The 21,736-nt window shown below is 38.6% G+C and overlaps 1 protein-coding gene across 9 annotated transcripts in view; it reads right to left on the reverse strand.

Annotated features, from left to right (window-relative positions):
* Positions 1-21,736, reverse strand: part of FRY (FRY microtubule binding protein) — a 251,577-nt gene that overhangs the window by 114,362 nt on the left and 115,479 nt on the right. For all 9 annotated transcript variants that reach the window (XM_074568017.1, XM_074568023.1, XM_074568003.1 and 6 more), the window contains 3 exons: positions 9,917-9,970; positions 1,190-1,329; positions 45-135 (listed from right to left, as the gene is read on the reverse strand). In XM_074568017.1, coding sequence (XP_074424118.1) covers positions 45-135; positions 1,190-1,329; positions 9,917-9,970 — 285 coding nt within the window. The remainder of the gene's footprint in view (positions 1-44; positions 136-1,189; positions 1,330-9,916; positions 9,971-21,736) is intronic.

Below are 21,736 nucleotides of genomic sequence, written 5' to 3' on the forward strand. Positions count from 1 at the left end.
TTTCCATGATTTATTAGTTAATGACTAATTTAAGAACTCCTTACCTGTTTCAAAACTTCTATTAATACTAAAGAAAAAATAAAATCAATAGCCAGATCCCTTCTCTCCATTAAATAATCCCGCTGCTGTTCATCACTGCAAAATCAAAACAGGAAACACAATATTCAGAAGATGTGTCATAATTCATATTACATGCCTTCCTCAATTACATAAATACAGATAACAAAGGATTGTTCTACTTTTTAAACAGCCGTCCAGCATTTCAGAAAGTAATGTACTAATACGGTCTTAAAATCTGAGATAAATAGACCAAATTAACTTGTTTCTTTCACCTTCTTTCAAAGGTTTAAATGTCATTCTTCATTTCCTCCCTCTTTTTTCCCAGTTTAAGATCAACGCAAAACTTTCTCAAGAAGAAAAAAGCAAAGCAAAACCAAGGAAACGTTTGGATTCTGTATTCCAACAAATGGATTTCATTTCAATTTCCTTGTTGATGGCACCATTTAGACAATTCTCAATTACAGTTTGGAGACGAACATAATAAATTATTTTGTACTATCAAATTAGTATTTAGACTTGTGACGGATTTTGAAAAATGCCTTAATTGTACTGACGCAGAATTAATAAACAAACTACATTATCTTTTTAAAACCGTTCCAGGTTTTTTTTTTTAACTTTGTCATCAGTTGTCAAAAGTTTAAAAGCATTTTTTGTGAAGAACAACACAGAGGAATAAATGTTTTGGGTCTATTTTTGCTTGCTTGTTTTAAGACCTAAGTCAGTGCTGCTAAAGCTCTTTGACTGATTCACAATTTTTTGGATTGAGGACGGGTGTGAAATTTCCTTGACTAAGCAGAACGCTGTATTAAAAAAAATCCTTCTAAGTATCACAGAATTATTGCCTGCTCACATGAACAGACAGACACAGTTTATACAAACTAATATTTAAATGACATTACAGCATTCAAAACAGCAGGAAGAAATTGTGTTTGAACCATCAGGAGCATAATTTTAAAGACACAACTGCTCCATCCATCTACAAGCTGAGAGAAGAGTTCCAGAAAGAAGCAGAAAAAGATGACAAAAAGATTTCAAACAACTGTAACGTCACAAAGGCTGATCGGTGAAATGTAATACATTTTACCTTAGGATCTGTCATTAATATATGTATGCATATTCAAAATCATACCTTTTGGATTTAGTGCTTGTTCTTGGTCTGTACTCATGAGATTCATCTTCTATGCCATTCTGTCTTTTATACCAATCAAACAAAGTGCGCAGGATAGAAGGTAGACAATATTCTGAAAGTGAGCTCATTGAGCTTATTACCTATGGGGAAAAAACAACAGATCAACAAATCAACTGGTGTTCAAGTTCCCCCTCATCCTTAAAAAAGTACTAATTCAATGGTAAGACGTGTTCTTTCTTGTTTTCATTTCATTTTTGAGATCCATGGTACAAGCAGTGACTTAATATTCTGCATTTTCTGTTGAAACATAAGCAGAAATACCATAATGGGCTGCATGTCTATAGTGTCTTTCCACTGATAATACTAAAATTATTAAAATTCCGTATTACAACTTACAACACACCAGAAAACTATCTAGTTCTTCAAGAGGCTTTTTTTTTCAATTTGTTACACAATGTTGATTTGACTTTGAGCACATTATAAGGAAAGAAAAAGTGATGAATCAGAGGTACTGTTTCATGGGTTGTATCTAACTGCTGGATGCCCCTCCTGAAACTCAGAATATACTGAGAAACCCTGCAAGTTCTGCAATAATCTTAACCAACTGAATGAGCAGATGCATCCATCTTACTATTAGGCTGACACATTCAATAACTTAGACTTCTCTTTTATATATAGGAAAATATTTACAGTTTCCTGTGTCTTTGTGTGCACAAGCAAGAAAAACATAGTTTAAAATCAATCCTTAGAAGTTCCTGACTAAACAACTCTAGTGGCATACTGGAAAGGAAGATTACTGCTCACTCAGTATAATCTGTGTCACCAATTATAGAAATGTTACAGAACATATTACTACTGAACTATGACTTAAACTTCCCATTACAGGAAACCATAAAGCTGCAAAACATGAAAAGATCAAAAGCTAGGGTGAAAAAAACCCCACATTATTATACAAGAGGATTATATAGGTATTGCAACTGAATGTTCACAGCTACTGCATTTGTGTACTTTCTAAGAAATTAGATAACAACTATTTAAAATAGGAATAAATTGCTGATCCGGAGATGTGTGACCACCTCAAGAACCTGCGAAGCACTGAGCAGCAGGAGCAAGGTGCTGAAGCGTGTACTTCATGTCGAGTACAGTGATCATGTCATCAACTCGGTCAGGTTTATCCACCTGCTTAAACTTAAACCAGCACATTTTGGTGCTTGTGGAACAACAACAGTGGAGTTTAACGTCTCATATAACACCAAGCTTGTGTGAAGTCTGTGACTAGGACAAGAGCTGAACGGGGGGACTGAGCCACTTACTTACATACAATTCCCAAACGCTACTAAAGCCTTAAATTACAACTTCTGTGGATGACAGTCAATTTAGATCAGTAACTCTGATGTCTTTTGGAGTTCTTCTGCTGCAGCATTTAACTAATTCACAGTGATGCGAATTAGTTGTGGTCTAAAGTTAACAAGACACTTTGAGGATAAAGTAGTATTGTTTTGATTGGATTTGGGTATTATGGCCTAAAATTAAACACTGAGCATTAGAAAGCTTTAACATTAGAAAGCTTAAACAACTGCTCCTGTAAAAATAGAAGTTTCTATAAAAGTACTATTTTAAGAAAGCTTTCAACCTAGTGTTTCCAGTATATTTTATTACCTGAAATATGTAAATTTTTGTATGTATGTAATTTTCCAAGCGAGAAGTTGCTGTGGAAGATGGCATGAAGGCACTGCTTGCAGCCATGACAGGAGGCCTTTCATGAAGAATTACTACAGCAGCCCAGGCTCAATTACACCAAAGCCTTCAAGCTTAAGACATCAGATAAATACTTAGAAGACATGAATCACCAAGTGATTGTCAGTGCAAACTATTCACTACTGACTCAGGACGCTTAGACATTTCAATTGCTTCTCTATTGTTTTCCAAAGGTTTTTCTGAAGCTGACATAACACCAGTTATTAATTATGAGAGGCATTGAAAAAGGCTTTGCTGGGGAACACTAGAACAGAGCTAAATATCTTTTAAAGAGATCCCAATATCTAACTGCAAGTGAAAAGTTGTTTCAATCATGATTTCCTGAACATTCACCAACATATATATCAACGCTGTCCTCTAAATCCCAGCTACACAATTTCACTGACCACAGAAAGTCAAAGTGATTCCTGTTAAATCTCCCTAAGCCATACCTTCTCTGCTGAATTTACACTGTGTTTCTTTAGTAGGGATAAAAGGTCAATATAGCTTTTTTTTTTAATCTTTCTGTCATTGCACTTTTAAGACAGGAAGGAAGGGCGGACTGGGCAAAGACCTGGCTCTGAGGGAACAGGAAGGGAGGGAAGTCTAGCCAGCGCGTTGGTTACTCAACCCTTTCATTTACTGGAAGTAAGTCCAGGAGTGAGATGAATTCTAGCTCTGTGCTGCTCCTGAAAGGGAGTGCACAGATGTACAAGTATGTCCTTGTTGGACAAATGATCATGTTCTTCCATTATAAATGAACTACCTACTGTATAGCTTAAGGATAAGAAAGCTGCACAAGTATGGCTGTTTAAAACTTGTGTTCACAGAGCATTAAATATACTTGAAGTAAATGCTTAATATTTATTTTGGAATAACATGTAGGAGTAAATTTAATGAAATTCTGCCCAGACAGTTTGCTCAAATTTATATACTTTCATAAAAGTCTTGCTATATTGTCAAAATAGAAACATAAGAAATGTTTCCACTAACAGCAGACAGATTATGATTTTTATTTTTTTTTATTTCACATATGAACTTCTATGTGCTTTAACAGCAAGTAGATTCAAAACTGCATTCAATTTCCAACAGTACCACTGCTTTCTTGGCTCTGCATTTTTTTCTTATACCATAAATGTCAGTATGTATGTTAAATGCGCATTTTATTGACATTTTAATAATGCAGAATCGCAGTACTTCATTTTTGCATAGTGTTGGTTCATTTTTTGTAAATCTATTATTTGCACAGTGTCTGTATATTCTGTTGTGTAGATTCTAAATAATGGACATTAGGAGTAGAGATTTTACACTTTCTATCAATCAAAAGCAGAATTTGATAAACATTGTCTTAGCTATATTTAGGATACTCATAGCCATTCAATAACATCTTCCCTACATTCAAGGTTTTTTCCACTTCATGCATGTCCATAACAAAGCCCCATAACTACAATCAGTATAGATTCAAGGAAAATAACAGCTGCAATGAAATCCTTGCTTCTTGAAATCAACAGCAAAACTCTCATGGACCAGAGTAAGACTGTGATTTCATATGCAATATATGGAATTAAGGAGATAAAGCTAACAATTCCTATTCCAAATACTCTAGACTGGGGCAGGGGGAAAGTGGAGAGATGAACTGCCCTAAGCTCTAATCAAAGCAGCTCCACGCTCTAATTCTGTCGTGCCCTTTGAGACAAAATCTTTTTTTTCTGCTAATGATAGATCTCTAGATAAGTTAACTCTAATAGAAAAGTCTCTGGAATGAAATATTAGAATCAAGTACTGCAGTTGTGTTTGTGCAGATCTTTCATTCACATCTCTGTTGTAAGCATTTTTTTATGTGCTACAAAGTAACATGTCCCTGGGAACCATTAAAACTGATAACTATTAAGTTGGACTCACTGGTTTTCATTTATGACCTTTCTTTTGTGAGTAAAAAACCAGGATTTTTTAATAACATAATTTTGTAGGTTGTTAATTTAACCTAGCTTGCTTACACATTAGCAATGTTTATAGCTATCTTTCTGCCAGAGTAACAGTTTACATGAAAACCCATTTATTTCTAGTGTGCAGCAAGTTCAGTTCTTTTAATTTTGCCTTCAGATTTACTTTACACATTGCTTCAACCCAAACCTTGGATCAGGAGCCAAGGGTTGTTCTATGACCCCATCAACACCATTTCTTATACTCCCTCTACCATGTGCCCTTCTGATGGTGAAGAGAATGCGTACAAAGCAGGGAAAGGGAAAAAACAAAAGGGGCAAACTGCAGTGCTACTGCAATGATGATGATACCATTATTCACTTGCTACATCTAACAAATATAATATTGCATGGGAATAATTATCAGCGTGTCATTAGGCTGTTATGAAAAAAGCACATTTAATCATTAGTATGTTGCTACGTGTCTTTTTTATTTATATTTTTATTTTGCACATTTTTTATTATTACATTTTTATTTTCCCTTTTTTAGCTTGACCTATTTTTTGTTTCCATCTCCTAAAAGCATATAAAACATTAAACATTTTTGCTTTCCAATCTGTATTCTCCAACTGAGTGCACTTCTAAGAAGAGAATAATTAAAACGAGCACAAATTTTTGTGCAGTTTATGCTGAAACTCCTGCAACAGGCACCTCATACAGACAGTTTCATATGAAAACTGAGTCTTGCTGTTAAGTTTTCACTTTCATGGCCAAAGCATTACATTCATTTTGTATTTTCATATGGAAAAATGACTGCAGGTTGGTCCAAGATTACATAGGGCCCTTTTTCTGCCTCCAGTGTTGTCAATTCACAGAACATTTATATACCGTGGTAAGAACAGAAGATACTTTAGTAGGGGCTGAGAAAAGACTAATAAAAATATTTCCTTGGCTGAGGATAAGCCACTTGGATAATTATGGGGTTTTTCACCCTAGCTTTTGATCTTTTCATGTACTGCAACTTTACGGTTTCCTGTAACAGGAAGTTTAAGTCATAGTTCAGTAGTAGTATGTTTAATAACATTTCTGTAATTGGGAACATAGAGAATGCTAATGCTGCAGCAGTAATGCTCTTTGCCAACAGGCAACTCGAGTTGTCCCATCAAAAACTTCTAAAACATGATTTTAAATATACTATAAAGATATTTAACCATATGTAAAAACTATATAATTTCCTGTATATATTTTCTTTATATACATGCACACTCAAAAGGAAAATACAGTCAGTGTAAGGAATCCAGTTTGTGAGGCTAACGGTGAGACATTCTGCAAGTCAGGATGAGTAAGATTACTTCATACATTGCTCAAGATTCTATTATGAGTTTGAGGAGGGTGATGCAATTGGCAGCCAGACAGAGCCCGCAGGACAATACTGTCTGCCTAACAGGAGCCACCAACACTACATCCATCTGGAGAGAAATGGCTCTGCCTGTGCACAGTCAGGTCCTTAGGTGCTGGATCCATCACCACCATCACAACTAGCATTCCTAAAATGGTGTTTGAAAATGGGCAGGGAAAAAATGCTGGTTCTCAGAGAGCTGTTTAGGGGAAGTAAGCAATGCTTTCAGAATAATTTTAAATGGTTTGGGGGTTTCAGTGTTAAACTTGATGCTGATTGCTCTGGGTAGCTAAAGTTCCATTCTGCTCATTGTAAGTTACTGCTGTTTTTTCCATCTCTGAACCTGACTTGCAAAAGGCAAATTTTAAACCACGTCATGCCTTTTACTGCTTTTTAATTTACAGTTACAAGATGCAGCTCAGATATTTTAAAGTGAATGGTGACCTGGTCACTTACTCATCACTTAATTTCATTCAAACTGAATACAGACAATTTTGATAAAGTAAAAAAAAACAAAACCAAAAAACCAGGCTCACCAGCCAGGTACAGTTCAGAGCCCATCTCCCAATTACAGGCGTACATCAATCCCAGGAGCACTAGAACATCTCAAAATTATTGTGCTGTTCAAGCACAAAACAATGTGAAACCTGAAAAGGGAAACATTCCCAACAACTCAGGCTGAGGCAGACAGATAGGCTGAAAATTTCAATCCGAACAGTTTGAAAAATTTCAAGGAACTGAAAACTAGGTTTTCTTACAGGACATCTAAGGCAATCTCAGTTCTATATTTTTCTATTAACTCTACACATAGGTAGATACACAATTTTCTGTTAGATCTACACTCTAGATACACAATTAGAAAGATATACAAATGTCGTGGTATAACAAAATTTGCCTTTGTTTTTTGTCTGCATCTGTTCTTTCCCCCAGCATTCAGAGTAAATGGCTACAGTAGGAAATACACAGTCGTTTCACTCTAGGAATCATAGAATCATAGAATTGTTAGGGTTGGAAGGGACCTTAAAGATCATCTAGTTCCAACCTCTCTGGGCAACCTGTTCCAGTGTCTCACCACCCCCATGGTGAAGAACTTCTTCCTCACATCCAGTCTGAATTGACCCATCTCCAGTTTTAATCCATTCCCTCTAGTCCTACCATTACCCAACATCCTAAAAAGTCCCTCCCCAGCTTTCTTGTAGGCCCCCTTAAGATACTGGTAGGCCACTATAAGGTCTCCCCAGAGCCTTCTTTTCTCCAGACTGAACAACCCCAACTCTCTCAGTCTGTCCTCATAGGAGAGGTGCTCCAGCCCTCTCATCATCCTCGTGGCCCTTCTCTGGACACGTTCCAGCACGTCCATATCTTTCTTGTAGTAGGGGCTCCAGAATTGGACGCAGTACTCCAGGTGGGGTCTCACGAGAGTGGAGTAGAGGGGGAGAATCATCTCCTTCGACCTGCCGGCCACGCTTCTCCTGATGCAGCCCAGGATACAATTGGCTTTCTGGGCTGCTAGTGCACACTGACAGCTCATGTTGAGCCTCTCATCTACCAGCACCCCCAAGTTCTTTTCTTCAGGGCTGCTCTCAAGCCAGTCACTGTGAGCATTTGCTGTTCTCATTAACTGATCTTCACTTAATTGATCAATTTTCTGCCTACTTACCAATAACTAGGAGAAGCATAAGTCTTCTAATTCTTCCTTGTAAAGGGCCACAATTTGCTTAACCATGAATATTTAATCAAACCACAGCCACACATTATGTGTTTGTTTAATACACTGCAGGAACAGTACCACAAGTTTTGCATATGGGTGGCTTAATTTGTTTTTCTTTCCCATTTATGTGTGACACTCTTCCCACAGGAAGGAAAAAAAAATATATAAAATTAAGGTCAGAACACCACAAAAAATTTCATTAGGCAGCTACAGAGTAGTCACAAAGCAGCCTCCTTTAGCCTATAGTGGCTGGCTCCCCTGTGGGGTCTCTCTGTGGTCAGCAAGGAGAGCAAGGAGCTCCCCAGTGCAACACAGAAGTCCTGCCACTTGCCGCCTCTTCTGAACAGCCCCCTGAGCAGGCTGCCTCTCCCCAAAAAGCAGCTACAGAACAACCTAAAGAGCATCACTTCATCAAGCTAAAATTATGAAGTGAGCCTTTGCAAATGCCACAGGGCATCTTTGCTTCTGGTGCAATGTACCTAATGTCCCAGAAAACACAATACATGTCTTAAATTAATTTGAGGCTCTGAATTCCTACTCATACTTATCTCCTCTCCCAAAGTTAAGTTAATCAGTATGGTACCTGCAGCTTATGGCATTAGTCACAGTTGCTTTCAGAGTTGTTGCTGTTGCTGCTGCTTCTGCTATGTCTTTCTCTCCTGTATTTCTGGCACTGCTGGTAGCACAGTGGTGTGGGCAGCCACGGAGCAGTAGCGACAGCAATGGCAGCTGAAGCAGGAATGGCGGAGCAGCAAATACCTTTGTTGCTTATAGAATCATCGATTCATAGAATAGTTTGGGTTGGAAGAGACGTTTAAAGGTCATGTGGTCCAACCCCCCTGCAATCTTCAACTAGATCAGGTTGCTCAAAGCCCCATCCAGCCTGACCTTGAATGTTTCCAGGGATGGGGCATCCACCACCTTTCTGGTATGTGAGACCAGTTCCAGTGTCTCACCATCCTCAATTTTTTCTCATTTTCCTTTTTTATTTTATGATATACCTTGAGTTTATCCCTCCTCTTTGTTTGGAGTGAGTTTTGGCATCCTTTATGCAATAAACTCTTTAGCAACTAGCTTTATTTCTTTCAAAATAGGTTACTTGTGCAGGATTTTTTTCTGGATGCTTTTTTATTTTTTTTTAAGAAACAGACTGCTGACAAAAATTAGTTTTCTTATACCATCATTAAAAATTGTGTATATTGCTGCTGGTTTTATTTTTATCCTTGTCCCGTTTCCCTAACATAATCAATTTATTAATCTAATACCAGAATAATAGGATTTTCATTTTATTCATTAAAATTTTATTGTTCGATTAAATGAAATCTAATTCATTATATAAATTCTATTTTAGTTTTTAATTCTTTTTCCCCTGACAACCAATTTTCTCTAATTATTATTTACCTTGGCATATATAAGCATTTATTCTGACAACTGAATTTATGCTTAATTTTAAATACAACAGGTTGGGTCAGCCTACGTGAAGTGCAGTGTATGTGTAAATCATGCTGGGTCACGGCTACAGAGACAAAATATACTGATGAGATTGATGCCAGTGACAATGATTCTAAAGGCCCTCATATTAACCATAAGAGAAACCCCATAAAAGGAAGACTGGAGGCCATGTGCTTGTTTCAAAAAGCAGATATCCTGAAAAGATATAAAGTTTGTTTTGAAACCTCCATCAGGGGAAGCAGCCAGGAAATAATACCCATGCCTAATACACTGTAAAAAGCAAGAAGTTCTACAGCAAAAAAAAAATACTGAACTTGAAATCAGTGGAAAAATCCTCCTAGTTTTAAACCAAGAATGGTTAGGCAAAGCACTCATCATTCTACTAAAGTACATTGAGAGATACTGCTTTTGCGGTATGCAACCATAGTGTAAGGACACTAGACTGCCTTACAAGTATTTGTCTTATAGCCTGAGGAATAGAAATAATATAATTTCAAGTGTCTTACTTGATCAAACTGTGGGTCTTCTCCTCGTTGCAGAGATTTGGTCAGTGGCTTCTCCTAAAAAAAAAAAAAAATAAAATTAAATATGTATTACTTAAGATCAATGCTAGGATATATTTTATCAACTCTATTTATACACATAATTTGCCTCCTGACCAGTTTCATGCTGGAGATACTGTTTGTTTCATATGCAAAGGAGACCTAATATGACCTAATACTGACAGAGTGTCTCTATTGTCTTTCCAAGAAAGAAAAGTATTAACCATTTATTACACTTGAGTTACTTGGTGCTCACAGTGACAATAAATTCTTTCAAAATCCTAAAAAGCACCTGGTATTTCCTCTAACACATAACCAAGGAGCTCTATTTAGCTGCTTGAGGTGCATTCTTGTTACAATACCACCAGGCAATACAAACATGTCCATAGATACAGTGCATCACACAACACATACTGAAAGAAAGGTGATTTTAGAAGAATCAAATATCATAGACTCCATTTTTAAGGAAGATAATTGTGGAAAAAATGACTGTATTACTCAAAAAAACCCAACCAACCAAAAAAAGGCATTTTTGGAATGGAAGCAAATTTTCAGGACAAGTTCTCAGAATACGTGGGAAGGCCAAGGAGAACTGCCCAACTCAGAAAACTGAGGCCCCACATGTGAACATCCATTCACCTTTATGGCTTTTTTGCCAAGCAAGCTCAATTACCGAGGCATATAGCAGTACATAGTCCAGTATTCCAGATATACACAACAGCATACAAAACATGAATCTCCTAAACCACAATGAAGATAAACAATACATAAAGGCAGATGACAGTCTGAAAAACATGTCACTGTCACAATTCTGCACTGAATTGTACTACTGTTGCTGGTGTCTAAAATGTGTCAGCGCCTAATTCTTCTGCAAATCATGCTTCTTTCTTCTCTCACAGCTGCAAGACCGGGGCTCTCCCACCAGCTCAGCAAGAGATTTTCTGTTCAGCTTTCATCAAACTATTACACTCATCAGCATCTGTTAATGTATCAGGCAAAAAACCATCACTGCCAGGGGATGAGAGATGCAAAACAAAGAAATCTGTAAAGCTGCTGAGATAATGGAATGGAAAGACTTGAGGCAGTCTAAAGATTTATATTATTTAATGTTTCTCTCTGGAGAAAATGTTGTCCAGTATAATCTCCTGCCTGATTTTGAAATTAATTATGCTGATCCACTTGTAATGCCAGCTGGCGAGGAGGCTGGCTGCAGTATCCCCTGACTACCTACCAAATAGAAAAATCAACAAGATGTTTTCTATTGAGTCATTTATCCAGGACAGTCATCAATATTTTTCATTGTTATCCCTAATGTCTAGAGTGACTCCTCCAGGTTACATTAAAGGCACAACAACTATTAATTAGAACTTTATGACAGATTATTGGTAATGAACAGACACGGTAAAAACTTGTTGCCCAGAAACAGACCCACGACACCACCCCACCCGCTGTCTTCCTCCTCAATCACTAACTCGGTGCTACCCTACCTCGTTGTGTCTCATGGGAGGACAATACTTCTTTTGTCTATTGCCGCACACTGAAAAGGACAGCAGAGAATCTTTCAAAAGTAGAGTTTGATTTATTTAAAAGATTCTGAAGTTTTCATGTCCTGGACAAATCAATGACTGAAGAATGAGTGCAGGTTAGGGCAAAAAACACCCAACACCCAATCGTTTTTTTAATTAAATTTCTGATTCCGTTACAGAAAGCTTGTGTTACCACAGAGACATTTCTTAAGGTCTGTTTCAATAAAAAGAGCTTTGGCATCCAGAAGCTTTGCGTTCCAGTGACCAACACTGCAATGCTTGGCTTTCAGAGTAATATCTAAAATCCTGCAGAAATGCATTCAGTGTTTTGGGCAGAAATGAGGTGTGGGATTCCTCATTACTTGCTTGTCTGTAAGGTGGGCACAGCTCAATGAGAAAAAATGTGCTCTGGGAATCCAGGTCTGGAAGTGCAGTCCTGAAAGTGTCCCAAACACCTGTTACCTATCTCTGGAAGCACACACACCTCACAAATACTTCAGCTTCTGACAATGATGTTCCCCAGGGACTGTGTTTTCTAAGTTAGTGAAGGTCCCTCCGTTTCAACAAGGCCATACAACTCATCTCTTGCCCTCTTACAGGCAACCAGACCAGGGCTTCCCAAACCATAGTACATTCAGCTAAAGAAATGGTTCGCAGGCCATGTAACAGACTTGGTCGCAGCAGAAGGCAGCCGTGGGATGGAGACCAGCCGACGGCACCAACAAAAAGCCAGGAAGGGTTCTGCTGCCATAACTTCTCAGTCTCTCCAGTCTAGGGCTTTAATTGAGGCCTTTTTCTTCCCATCCTGCACCTACTGCCATTCTTGCTGCTTCGCCTCTCCTCATGCTCTTGCCAGGCAGCAGCTGCGGCTGCAGCTGTCTCTGCTTCTTCATCGTCCCCTGTTCGGGTTGCTGCTGCTGCTGCTTTTTCCTCGACTCTTTCCAAGTACGGTGCTGCCAGTGCCTCTGCCTGCTGCGACCCCAGCCATGGCTCGGCCCGGCTGGACCCAGGCTGACCCCGTGAAGCCAAGTGTCTCTGCACAACCCCCCCACCACCCCGTTCTGGGAGTGGGGTGCCCACCTCAGAGCAACTCATTGTACCCCTGCAGGGAATGGCAATAACCACAAAAAGTTATACTTGGGGCTTGGAGATTTGAGAAAACTCGAAGTAGAAGTTATTACTATTTACTTTATTACTAATGATGAGTACTGAATAGCTAATGAACTGAATAAAGATGAAGGGCTAGACACAAATATGTTTTTTTGGTCTCTAAGTGCTCCTAAAATATAAAAGGGCGATTGCTTGCACAATGAGTGTAACAAGTGACCGTGTCAGGAAGATGCTGCTGAGTAAATTCAAAGATAGCTCAGCTACATGCAGGTGCTTCAAATGTCCTTTGAAAACTGCATTTTTTTCTTTATGCAACAGATAATTTCTTTTCATCTACCGTAAACAACTTGCCTATTCTAAACCACTTAGTTCTAATATCCTTACAAATCTTACCATTTAATTTTGTGCAGTATTTTCAACATCGTTGCTATGGCAGCTACTATTTAAAATATATTATACTCAGTGGTCGACATTTTCATTATATACCAAGCATTCAGGGCGGCAAAGACAAGGTTAAAAAGTATAATAAAGTGAAATTGCCTCTGAGTAATAGATTCCATAGCGGTCTATTTACCCTGGAGGTATACTTATTTAAAAGTTTTCAAAAAAATCTCAAAAATGTTTTCCAGCCTCAAGGCACTATTTTATTTTTATTTATTTTCTTGCCCACCCAATTCAGAAATGGCAAAGAAAGAGGCCCTTGCATATTATGAGTTGACTCTGTGTGAGTCTCTGTAGCTATAACACATTCAACAGAAATGTCTTCCAAATCTTGGATGAATAGGTAGGCTGAATTTGGAGCCAAAGCCTACAACCACAAAATATGAATAAAGAAAGTTTTGATTAATTTGAAAGAGCTCATAGCTTTCCGGGCTATAAAAAACATCAAAAAATTTCAGAAGAATGGATCCTCAATAATAACATTTCCATTTTTAATCACTAAGTTAAACATCCTTACTTCTTGTTTGAAGTGCTGCCTTCAATTGTATACTCTGTATTTGTTCATGCTGGTAACTCCCATGATACGAATACACGTTAGAGATAAGCAGTAAAGATCAGCAAAGACAATTTTGCATTTAATATTTGAAACTGTCGTTTTTCAATAAAACTGTCTAAACTTTTTGCATCACCAATGCTCACCTAGAAATTAATTTACTTCCTCTGCCTCACTGCTGTTGTGAAAACATTAATAGAATATAATAAAATAGAATATGTTGGATATGCAATGGCAAATGTATATTTTATCACGTTTGCATGCATTAATGAAATATAACATTCACAATTTATCTAAAAAATAACATATCAGTCAAACCCCCTATTCACAGAGGCACATTAAAACATTTCTCCAAAGACTGTCTGCTACTTTTAATGGTTAATATATTAAAGCTTTTTCAGGGCTGCTACACAAATATAATTGGGTAAATTTACACAGGAATAGCTTTCCTCGACCACCTGTCACAGAACTGAGTGTTCACAGAAACATGAAAACAAAAGGATGTTATAGAGCTTATGGAGCTTCACTATGTCAGCATGTTATAATGATATATAACGCCCCTTAAAGTTATTTCTAACCTCAGCAACCATTAGGCATGTTATTCCTACTGAACTATGACTGGATACTGTATTATTGACTGAGATAAACCCCATCTTTTTATAAGAGCATGGAGGATGCAAGGGTATTTTGATACAAAATGTACCTTTTGCATTGCATGTTAAAAAGCAGCCACATATACTCAACTGAGTAGTCTGCCGGGATGGAAGAGTTACCAAAAGGAAACAGCAGAAGAATGGACCTTTTCACATAAAATGGAGGTGACATAGACCACATTCAACTACTCCAGCTAAAATATGTATTTAAAATTGATGTAAGCACAATCTTAAGAAATAAAACATCCCCAAGCGTAATTCTTTCCTGCTTAAGATTACATCATCACATAAGCCCAAAAAGAAATTGAACGTCTTTGTATTATATTCTTATCAGCAGGAAAGTAAGATGTTTTGTAGGAAAAGGTCTGCTCCAAAAATAGCTGGATCAAACATGCTAAATTTTTAATTTTGCCATTGGTTAATTTGTACGAAGATCAGAAAACATATCGCTGTCAATCTTGTGCTCGTATGGTCTGTAGACCGTTGTCTGTATCACCTAGGAGAAAATGCCATGGCATCAATTCGCTTCTGAAGGCTGGGCATGCCAAACTTTATTCCACAGAGGAGCAGCCACTGACCTACCAGTTCGTGGCTGCTGAAAGGGACAGTTTGTCTGGTCCCTGCCTCCATTTTGGCTATGGGCTCCTGCCACCTCCTTGCCAGAACCTCCCTCCCATATGGATCCTGCATTGAGCAGGTTCATGCAGCTGAACTGCAAGTACTTACTTCTGTTTTGCCCTCTCAAAAAATGGACAGAACGGTCTTATTTACCTTTTTACTCTTTGGGAATTCCCCCATCACCACCCCAGTGTGCCTAGTTAATTTATACCTAAGCAATTAAGACAGCCAAGCTTTTTGACTCAAAAGCACAATCTGTTTATTCTGACAGTCTCCCAAATGTCTCCCACCTGGAACTTCTATGAAACAGGCAATTAGTGTCCTGTTTTCACAACCATTCTTTGCAAGTCAGCAAGTCCTCCTGCATAAAAATAAAAATTGCCAATTCAGTGGATGATAACAGAATCTTTGATTCCTCTTGTTGCTCTGCTCAGCAACAATTAGCTGCTAGATACCTCTTAAAAGACTGGGTCAGTGACCATGGTACACAGATAGTAAAATAAACAGAAAAGGGGATTTCCTTTACTAACATTTGAAATTCTAAGCATACACCAAAAGGAAATTCTAAGTGCAAGCATAATAAAAAAGATACGATAATATATTGTATCGTAGCTTCAAGAAAGCACAACTCCTCTGCATAAGAAAAAATTAGACTCCAAAAATGTTAAAGAGAACTCTGATGAACATCATGTGACTTTTCAAAATTAAGTAAAAAAAGCAATGCTAATTTCACATGGTATTTCATACGCAGAAAAAAGCATATTTCGAGTGGCTATGAAATATATACAAAAATATTCTACATCTCCCATAAATTTTTATTTTAGCAACCTCACATCAAAAACCTGCTTGTATTAGAGTTATTGCATAAAAATAATAAAAGGTGTATGCTTAGAAGACAGGCTCAATATTACTCAGTCTATTCTTTCTTCATGCAATTGCTGTTTTCTTTATAAGAGCTCTTCTGTTTTGTTCACGTGGAAAAGGATGTGCCCAGTACTGGTGTAAGTGCTGAATACAAAACTGTGTAAGAAAACACCAGTTCAGCTTCAAGTACAAGTTTTCCCTCACTGGCTCTGACGCTCGCCTCTTTGGCATCCACGTTCTGTACTGTTCTGACTCGGTGATAGCTTATGTCATCACATCAGGTATTACAGGCTAATTTTTGTCTGATTATCACATTCTCTGCAAAAGGCATTTTTTACCTAGGCCGTCCTAACAACATTACAATGTGGACATTCAGAAATTTTGGTCATGAGAATGTTTAATCTGAAGTAATTGATATATCAGAAAAAAAGGCCAAACAAGCCAAAGAAACAGCAAATTAATTTTCAGTACTACACAGAAGTGCAGTAAATTCCAAGCAGACTGAAGAGAGAAGCAAACCCACTTAATTAGAGATTCTTTCCAAGTTATTAGATGCACAGTACAAAAATTAGCACTGCAACTTTCACAGAAAAACATGGAACTTAAGAAAAATCTTCACGAAAAATATGAAAGTTTTCTTTCCTTCGCTTACCTTGAGCAAATAACTTAAGAACTCTAACATTCTTACCTGATCAGTAAAAAAATTCCCAGACATGACCTCAACTTGGTGTTGATAATAAATGGTCACAAACCTTTAAAAAAGGTTAAGTGCTGTTAAAGATATAAGGGTAACTGAAAAAAAAAAACAATCAAAAAAACCCAAACAAAAACCCTACTGCTCTCAGCATTTGTATCTTCTCTAATATTTTTCCATTGTGAAGTAAGGTGCTTTCTTGTAGGTAGGAAGTAAAAAAAATCCTTTTACTAAGGTATTTTAAGACAAAAGAAGCTGATGACTACCAGTGGACCAGTTCCAAAAGAAGTATTTTAAATACATGCTTTTGTATTATCTGTAAAGTTGAAAAGAATACTAAGGATGACTTTACTGAAATTCTAGGTAGACTCTAGCTCAAGTGAGAAAGAAAATTTTGCTGGCTGTTTATTTTCAGAGTATTGTGTTCATAGGAATGACTTTTAAAATTGTAACTCAATGAACACATCAAAATCCTTTGGCTGAACGCATGCAAGTTGTAAGGTCTGGGCTAGTATCATCATACTTTCCTTGGTTTTCCTGGATTTTAATTACTCCTGTACTACACTGTACAGAAAAAAAGGTGAAATTTACAACCTCTAAGTTTGATAAATTTAAAAAGAGTATCTGGAAATGAAGTGTGGACACTTAATGTTGACACCGTAAATCCATCATAGACTTGTGTTAGCGGACTGACTGATTCTGACTTAAAAATTCCCAAAGAAAGAAGATAAAATTTTGTTAATTGGAACCTAATTTCCTGAGGCAGAGAATATATTAAATTTTAGTGGCATCCTTGCTTATGATTTCAATTCATGAAGGACCATAACATACAGTTTGGGGAAGGATTATGAAGCTAATATAATGGATTAACTAAGACACTGCTAATGGAATTTTAGGTACAGGATTGAGTTTCTTAGTAGTCTCAAGTTCAGCCAATGATTTACATGGGTTAAGTCTGACACTATTAATATTCCCAATTTCTATAGCTATAATCAATTATTACAGATTCAGTGATTTACACTCACAAAAGAGTTATTGACTAAACTGTATTTGACTGTAAATGTGAATATTCAAAAACCTCTAAACCATTCTAAGTCAGTCATTGCTAAACTATCTAAACCGGTATTAATGAAATGAGAAAGGTTTGTTATAGGAAGCAGCAGTAATAAACTGTTGCAGAAATGGAAAACCACATGGCTATTACATCGCAAAGCCTCACTGCAGCAAGACATACAAAAAAAATACAGGGTTTTTTTGCTTATATGATGCATTTTCATCAAGGTGAGCAAGGATTTGCTCAAAAATACTCAAAAACTATTGAAGTAAATACAGATTTTTTTCTTCTGCCTTTTTTTCTTCTTTTTTTTTTTTGTGCTGAGATCCATTACAATGCGTTTTCATAAAAATGTTTCTCCATAATAGGAAAAGGAACAGGCTCAAAATACAGAGACCCAGAGCAAGCTATACTCCATAAAAACACTATTGCCACCTTGCTCTCAACATCAAGCCAGGAAGAAGGCTTTCTGGAGTCATACTCTTATCATCAATGATACTTCGTATAAGGCTCCAGTCAGGAGTGGTGTCATGAGAGGCAGTATGAGAGTCCAACGCCTTTTATCTATGAGACTGTGGGACTGGAATAAACATGATGGTCTGAAAAAGCATTTGATACAGTGATTTGTATGTAACTTATTTTTAGCATTCTAAGAACAATCGACTATGGAGATCTGGACTTCCACATCCACGTTAAGAACTTCACATGAAAAGTGCTACTCAAAGCCCTGTTTGAGCTGTTTACCAAGGTGGTTCCGCTGGCACTCTTCATTTGACAATATATGTATTTTTAAAAAAAAAAATTCAGGGGTATGCGTACAATAATCACTATACAATAATCACTTCTATGAAGAGAAAGTTTTTGTGACAGCAGAATTCTGTAAAATTGAAACACTGAAAGACACAGTGGTAAATTAAATAGATTTAGGAGACAAAGCCACTACAGCCAAAAGTTTGTACCGTCAACAATACTGTTCCCTGCTTTCCACCTCTGACATTACTTCTGAGAGCTGGCAAAGAGGGTGAGAGGATGCTCTTCCCGGACCTTGATGCACCCTTTTGGCATTTGGTACATCTTTGTTTCCTAAATAAAGAAGTTAACTGACACTTCAATTCTATATGCAAAGAGTTTTACACCAACTGATTTATGATGAGCAAAGTTATTTCTTCTGTGTAAGGACATGGTAGACAAATGCAGGAAGCTTTTTTTTTCCTGCAAGGAATGGGGGATGCCCAGCTTCCCTCCTGAGCTCACCACGTTTTCCAAGTTATTAAGAGAGTGCTGTCCCCACCTTCAGTCAAACCTCCTTCCATGGCAAGAGCAATGCTACGAGCATTTAGGGGACCTCCATGTTCCAAGCACTGGATGAGGTTCTTTCTGTTAGCACATTTATAGGGAACTCAAAAACTGCTATTAAAACAGGGAGGTCAGGAAGGGTGGGTAAATCTCCCATGTTTGCAAGCCTTGGGAATGACAATACAGGATTGGCACCAGACTTGTACTAAAAGGTACAGCAGAGTAAAGTGCAGAACGCCTGTCTGGATGCAGACATCCATAATACCCTACGACCAGGCAGGACAGATACCCTACCTGCTACCGCCTACTAAGACATGGCTGCATGAGAGAGAGAGACCTGTAGTTGTTTCTGATACAGAACCGCCCGTGATTCCACACTTTTCCCAGTATCTCACCCTCCATGGGAAGCACTAAGCAGGACATGCTTCAGTCACGGCGAGGTGAGCAGCTGAAGTGCTTCCATGGCTTTGCTGGTGCCAGGGCCCAGAAGGGCTGGCTGTGGCTGGGGGTCCCCATGGGGACAGCAGGGCTGGGCCTGTCAGCCAGGGCCTGTCCCCCTGCCCCAGCCAGGAGCGGGGCCGGGATGTGGGCCCACGGGTGGGCCTGGCTGGGCAGAGACCGCAGTTGGGCAGAGAGAGACCGCGGCTGGGCAGGCTGTAGGGAGCTGGAGACCAGCCCTGCGTGGTGTTGCTATGGCAGGGACTGATAGCACCAGCACCTGGAATGGGGTCCAGGGCCACGGGCAGGGGTGGCCTACACTCAGAGAAGGCCATTAAGCCTTATTAGTGCCCGTAGGGCCTCAGGGCTGGTTACCCATTCAGAGTAATGTGACCTAATTTAATCAAAGCTATAGGAAACCCTTATCAGTTGATTCGAATAAATTTAGAGTTGTAATTGAGGGGGCTGCTCCAGGCACAGCTGAGAGCTCTGTAAACAGGAACCTCCGACAGCCTGGTTTATATACGACAGCTACTGACCCCCGCAATGGTCTGCTGCCTTGCAGCCACTGCTGCTTTAACATCAGGTAGCTACTTAATGTAATTAACAATATGTTTATTTTCATAGAATAGACCAAGAGTCGAGGAAAGGTGTATTTTTAAAAGTGAACTCAAAAAATCCTGATGATTCTCAGTAGTTAGTTTTCTTTAAACTTCCTTTATTTGGGGTTTTCTTGGCTATGTATTTATCTCAAAGGCTGTAGCTGTAACCATAGAAGATGTGTCCCCAGGTGACTTGATCTGCAGCTTTTTCCTCCTGGTTACTGGTACCGATCTGACAGACATTCAAGGAGGATGCCAGGGTGCCCTTGCAGAGCTAACGTCAGCCTTCGCTATTCTTTTGCTACAAGTATGACGGCCACAAAAGCCATAGTCTCCATCAGTAATACATGCCCAGTTAAGGAAACAAGAACTTAATGGGTGGATTTCCAAATTGGGAAGGTGGCTACATGAAGTATTTAAGTTTTTCTCATATTTGTCATGCCAGCAGATATGAAGGATCAAATATAGCATAATTCAAGCTGTCTGATGCGTAAACTGTACCATGCCAGACTTAGGCCCAGAAAAGAGCACAAATTTAAACTTAAAAACATAGTACCGCTTTGACTTCAAATATGACTCTGAAAGCATGCGAAGGATGAAGCTGTTGCAAAAATATGGAAAGATACCTCTTTAATTAATTGCTACTTATATAGCAAGAACACTACCAAAATAGATATTTGATTTTCATTCAGCCCTTTGTTATGACAGACCAATGATAAGGCTGGCCTGAGATGACTGTAGTATGACTTTAATTTTCTGGATAGTAGCAATAACCAATATCCGTAAAAGACATAAAAATGTGATTAGGGGTATGTGGTAGGTCCTGTGCTATATTTGCATCAGCCAAAACGTGACATAGCGTGACAGTCTCGACAACCTTGGATTGAATCTACTTCCAATGTTAAATCCTCTTAGCGATTTGACCCATCGTATGGACCATTGACAATCCTCCAACTATATCCATGTGGTAGTGAGGCCCAGGGACAGTCAGCATCCTGGAGAGTTTTGCTGTCAGAATGAGATCTGAAGCCTCAAACACCATTCTGCCCACACGCTCAGCTATGGAAACCCTGAGATCACTGCGAAAGCTCCTGTTGACATTGCTTGGCTCTGAAACGTAGGAGTGTTTTTATGGACATGTATCTAGCTGCAAATGCCTATGCCGATGGCTATGCATAAATGTGTCCTTTTCTTTCCTGGTTGCTAAAACGGCATGTACTTTTTCCCTCTATCTTGTATATAATCTGGAATCTGACAGGCTGCATCCTGTCTCCATCCTCCTGCACTCTCCATGATACCTTCAGAAACCCCACATTTGTCTCCTCCTCTAGCTCTTTTTCCAACAGCGTTCTTTACACTCTTTCCCTGAACTCCTGTATTTCAATTATGTGATACATCCCCCTGCACTACATAGAAGATGTTTCATCTGTGACCACTGACTAAACCACACAGACCTTTCTAGATCTTTCAGGAAGATAATTGTCTCGAGGTTCAAGATTAGCCACCCTAGAAGGACTACCACTCTACACTGTTCAGTGCTTGGCTTCTGCTACAGGTCTCAGCCCGAGATGTGTACTGAGATAGCTAGAGGGGAATATTACTCCTGAGGCGACGAGTGGAAGGGGAAGTAGAAGACTCTTTGTGCTGTTGGAGTTGTCTTTGCTACATTTGATGGCCTCCATCTTCAGTATAGAAGCTTGATTTTTCCTGTATTTTTCTGCCTTCACATCCTTTGATTAAGTGAGCAGAGCTTGCTTGTTTCACAAATGGTATGTCCCAGGCTTAGCTGCCTCTCTCTCTGCTAGGAAATGAACAAGCTGATCTGGCCCAGCTTGGGCTTCATCTTGGGCAGAGCCAGGGTATGTGAAGGGGATTTTGGTAAGACTGGACTGTACTTGGAGAGCCAGTGAAGTTCCAAAAAAAGCCAAGGGGGGA

Source organism: Larus michahellis, chromosome 1, assembly GCF_964199755.1.
Source record: "Larus michahellis chromosome 1, bLarMic1.1, whole genome shotgun sequence".
NCBI lineage: Eukaryota > Metazoa > Chordata > Aves > Charadriiformes > Laridae > Larus > Larus michahellis.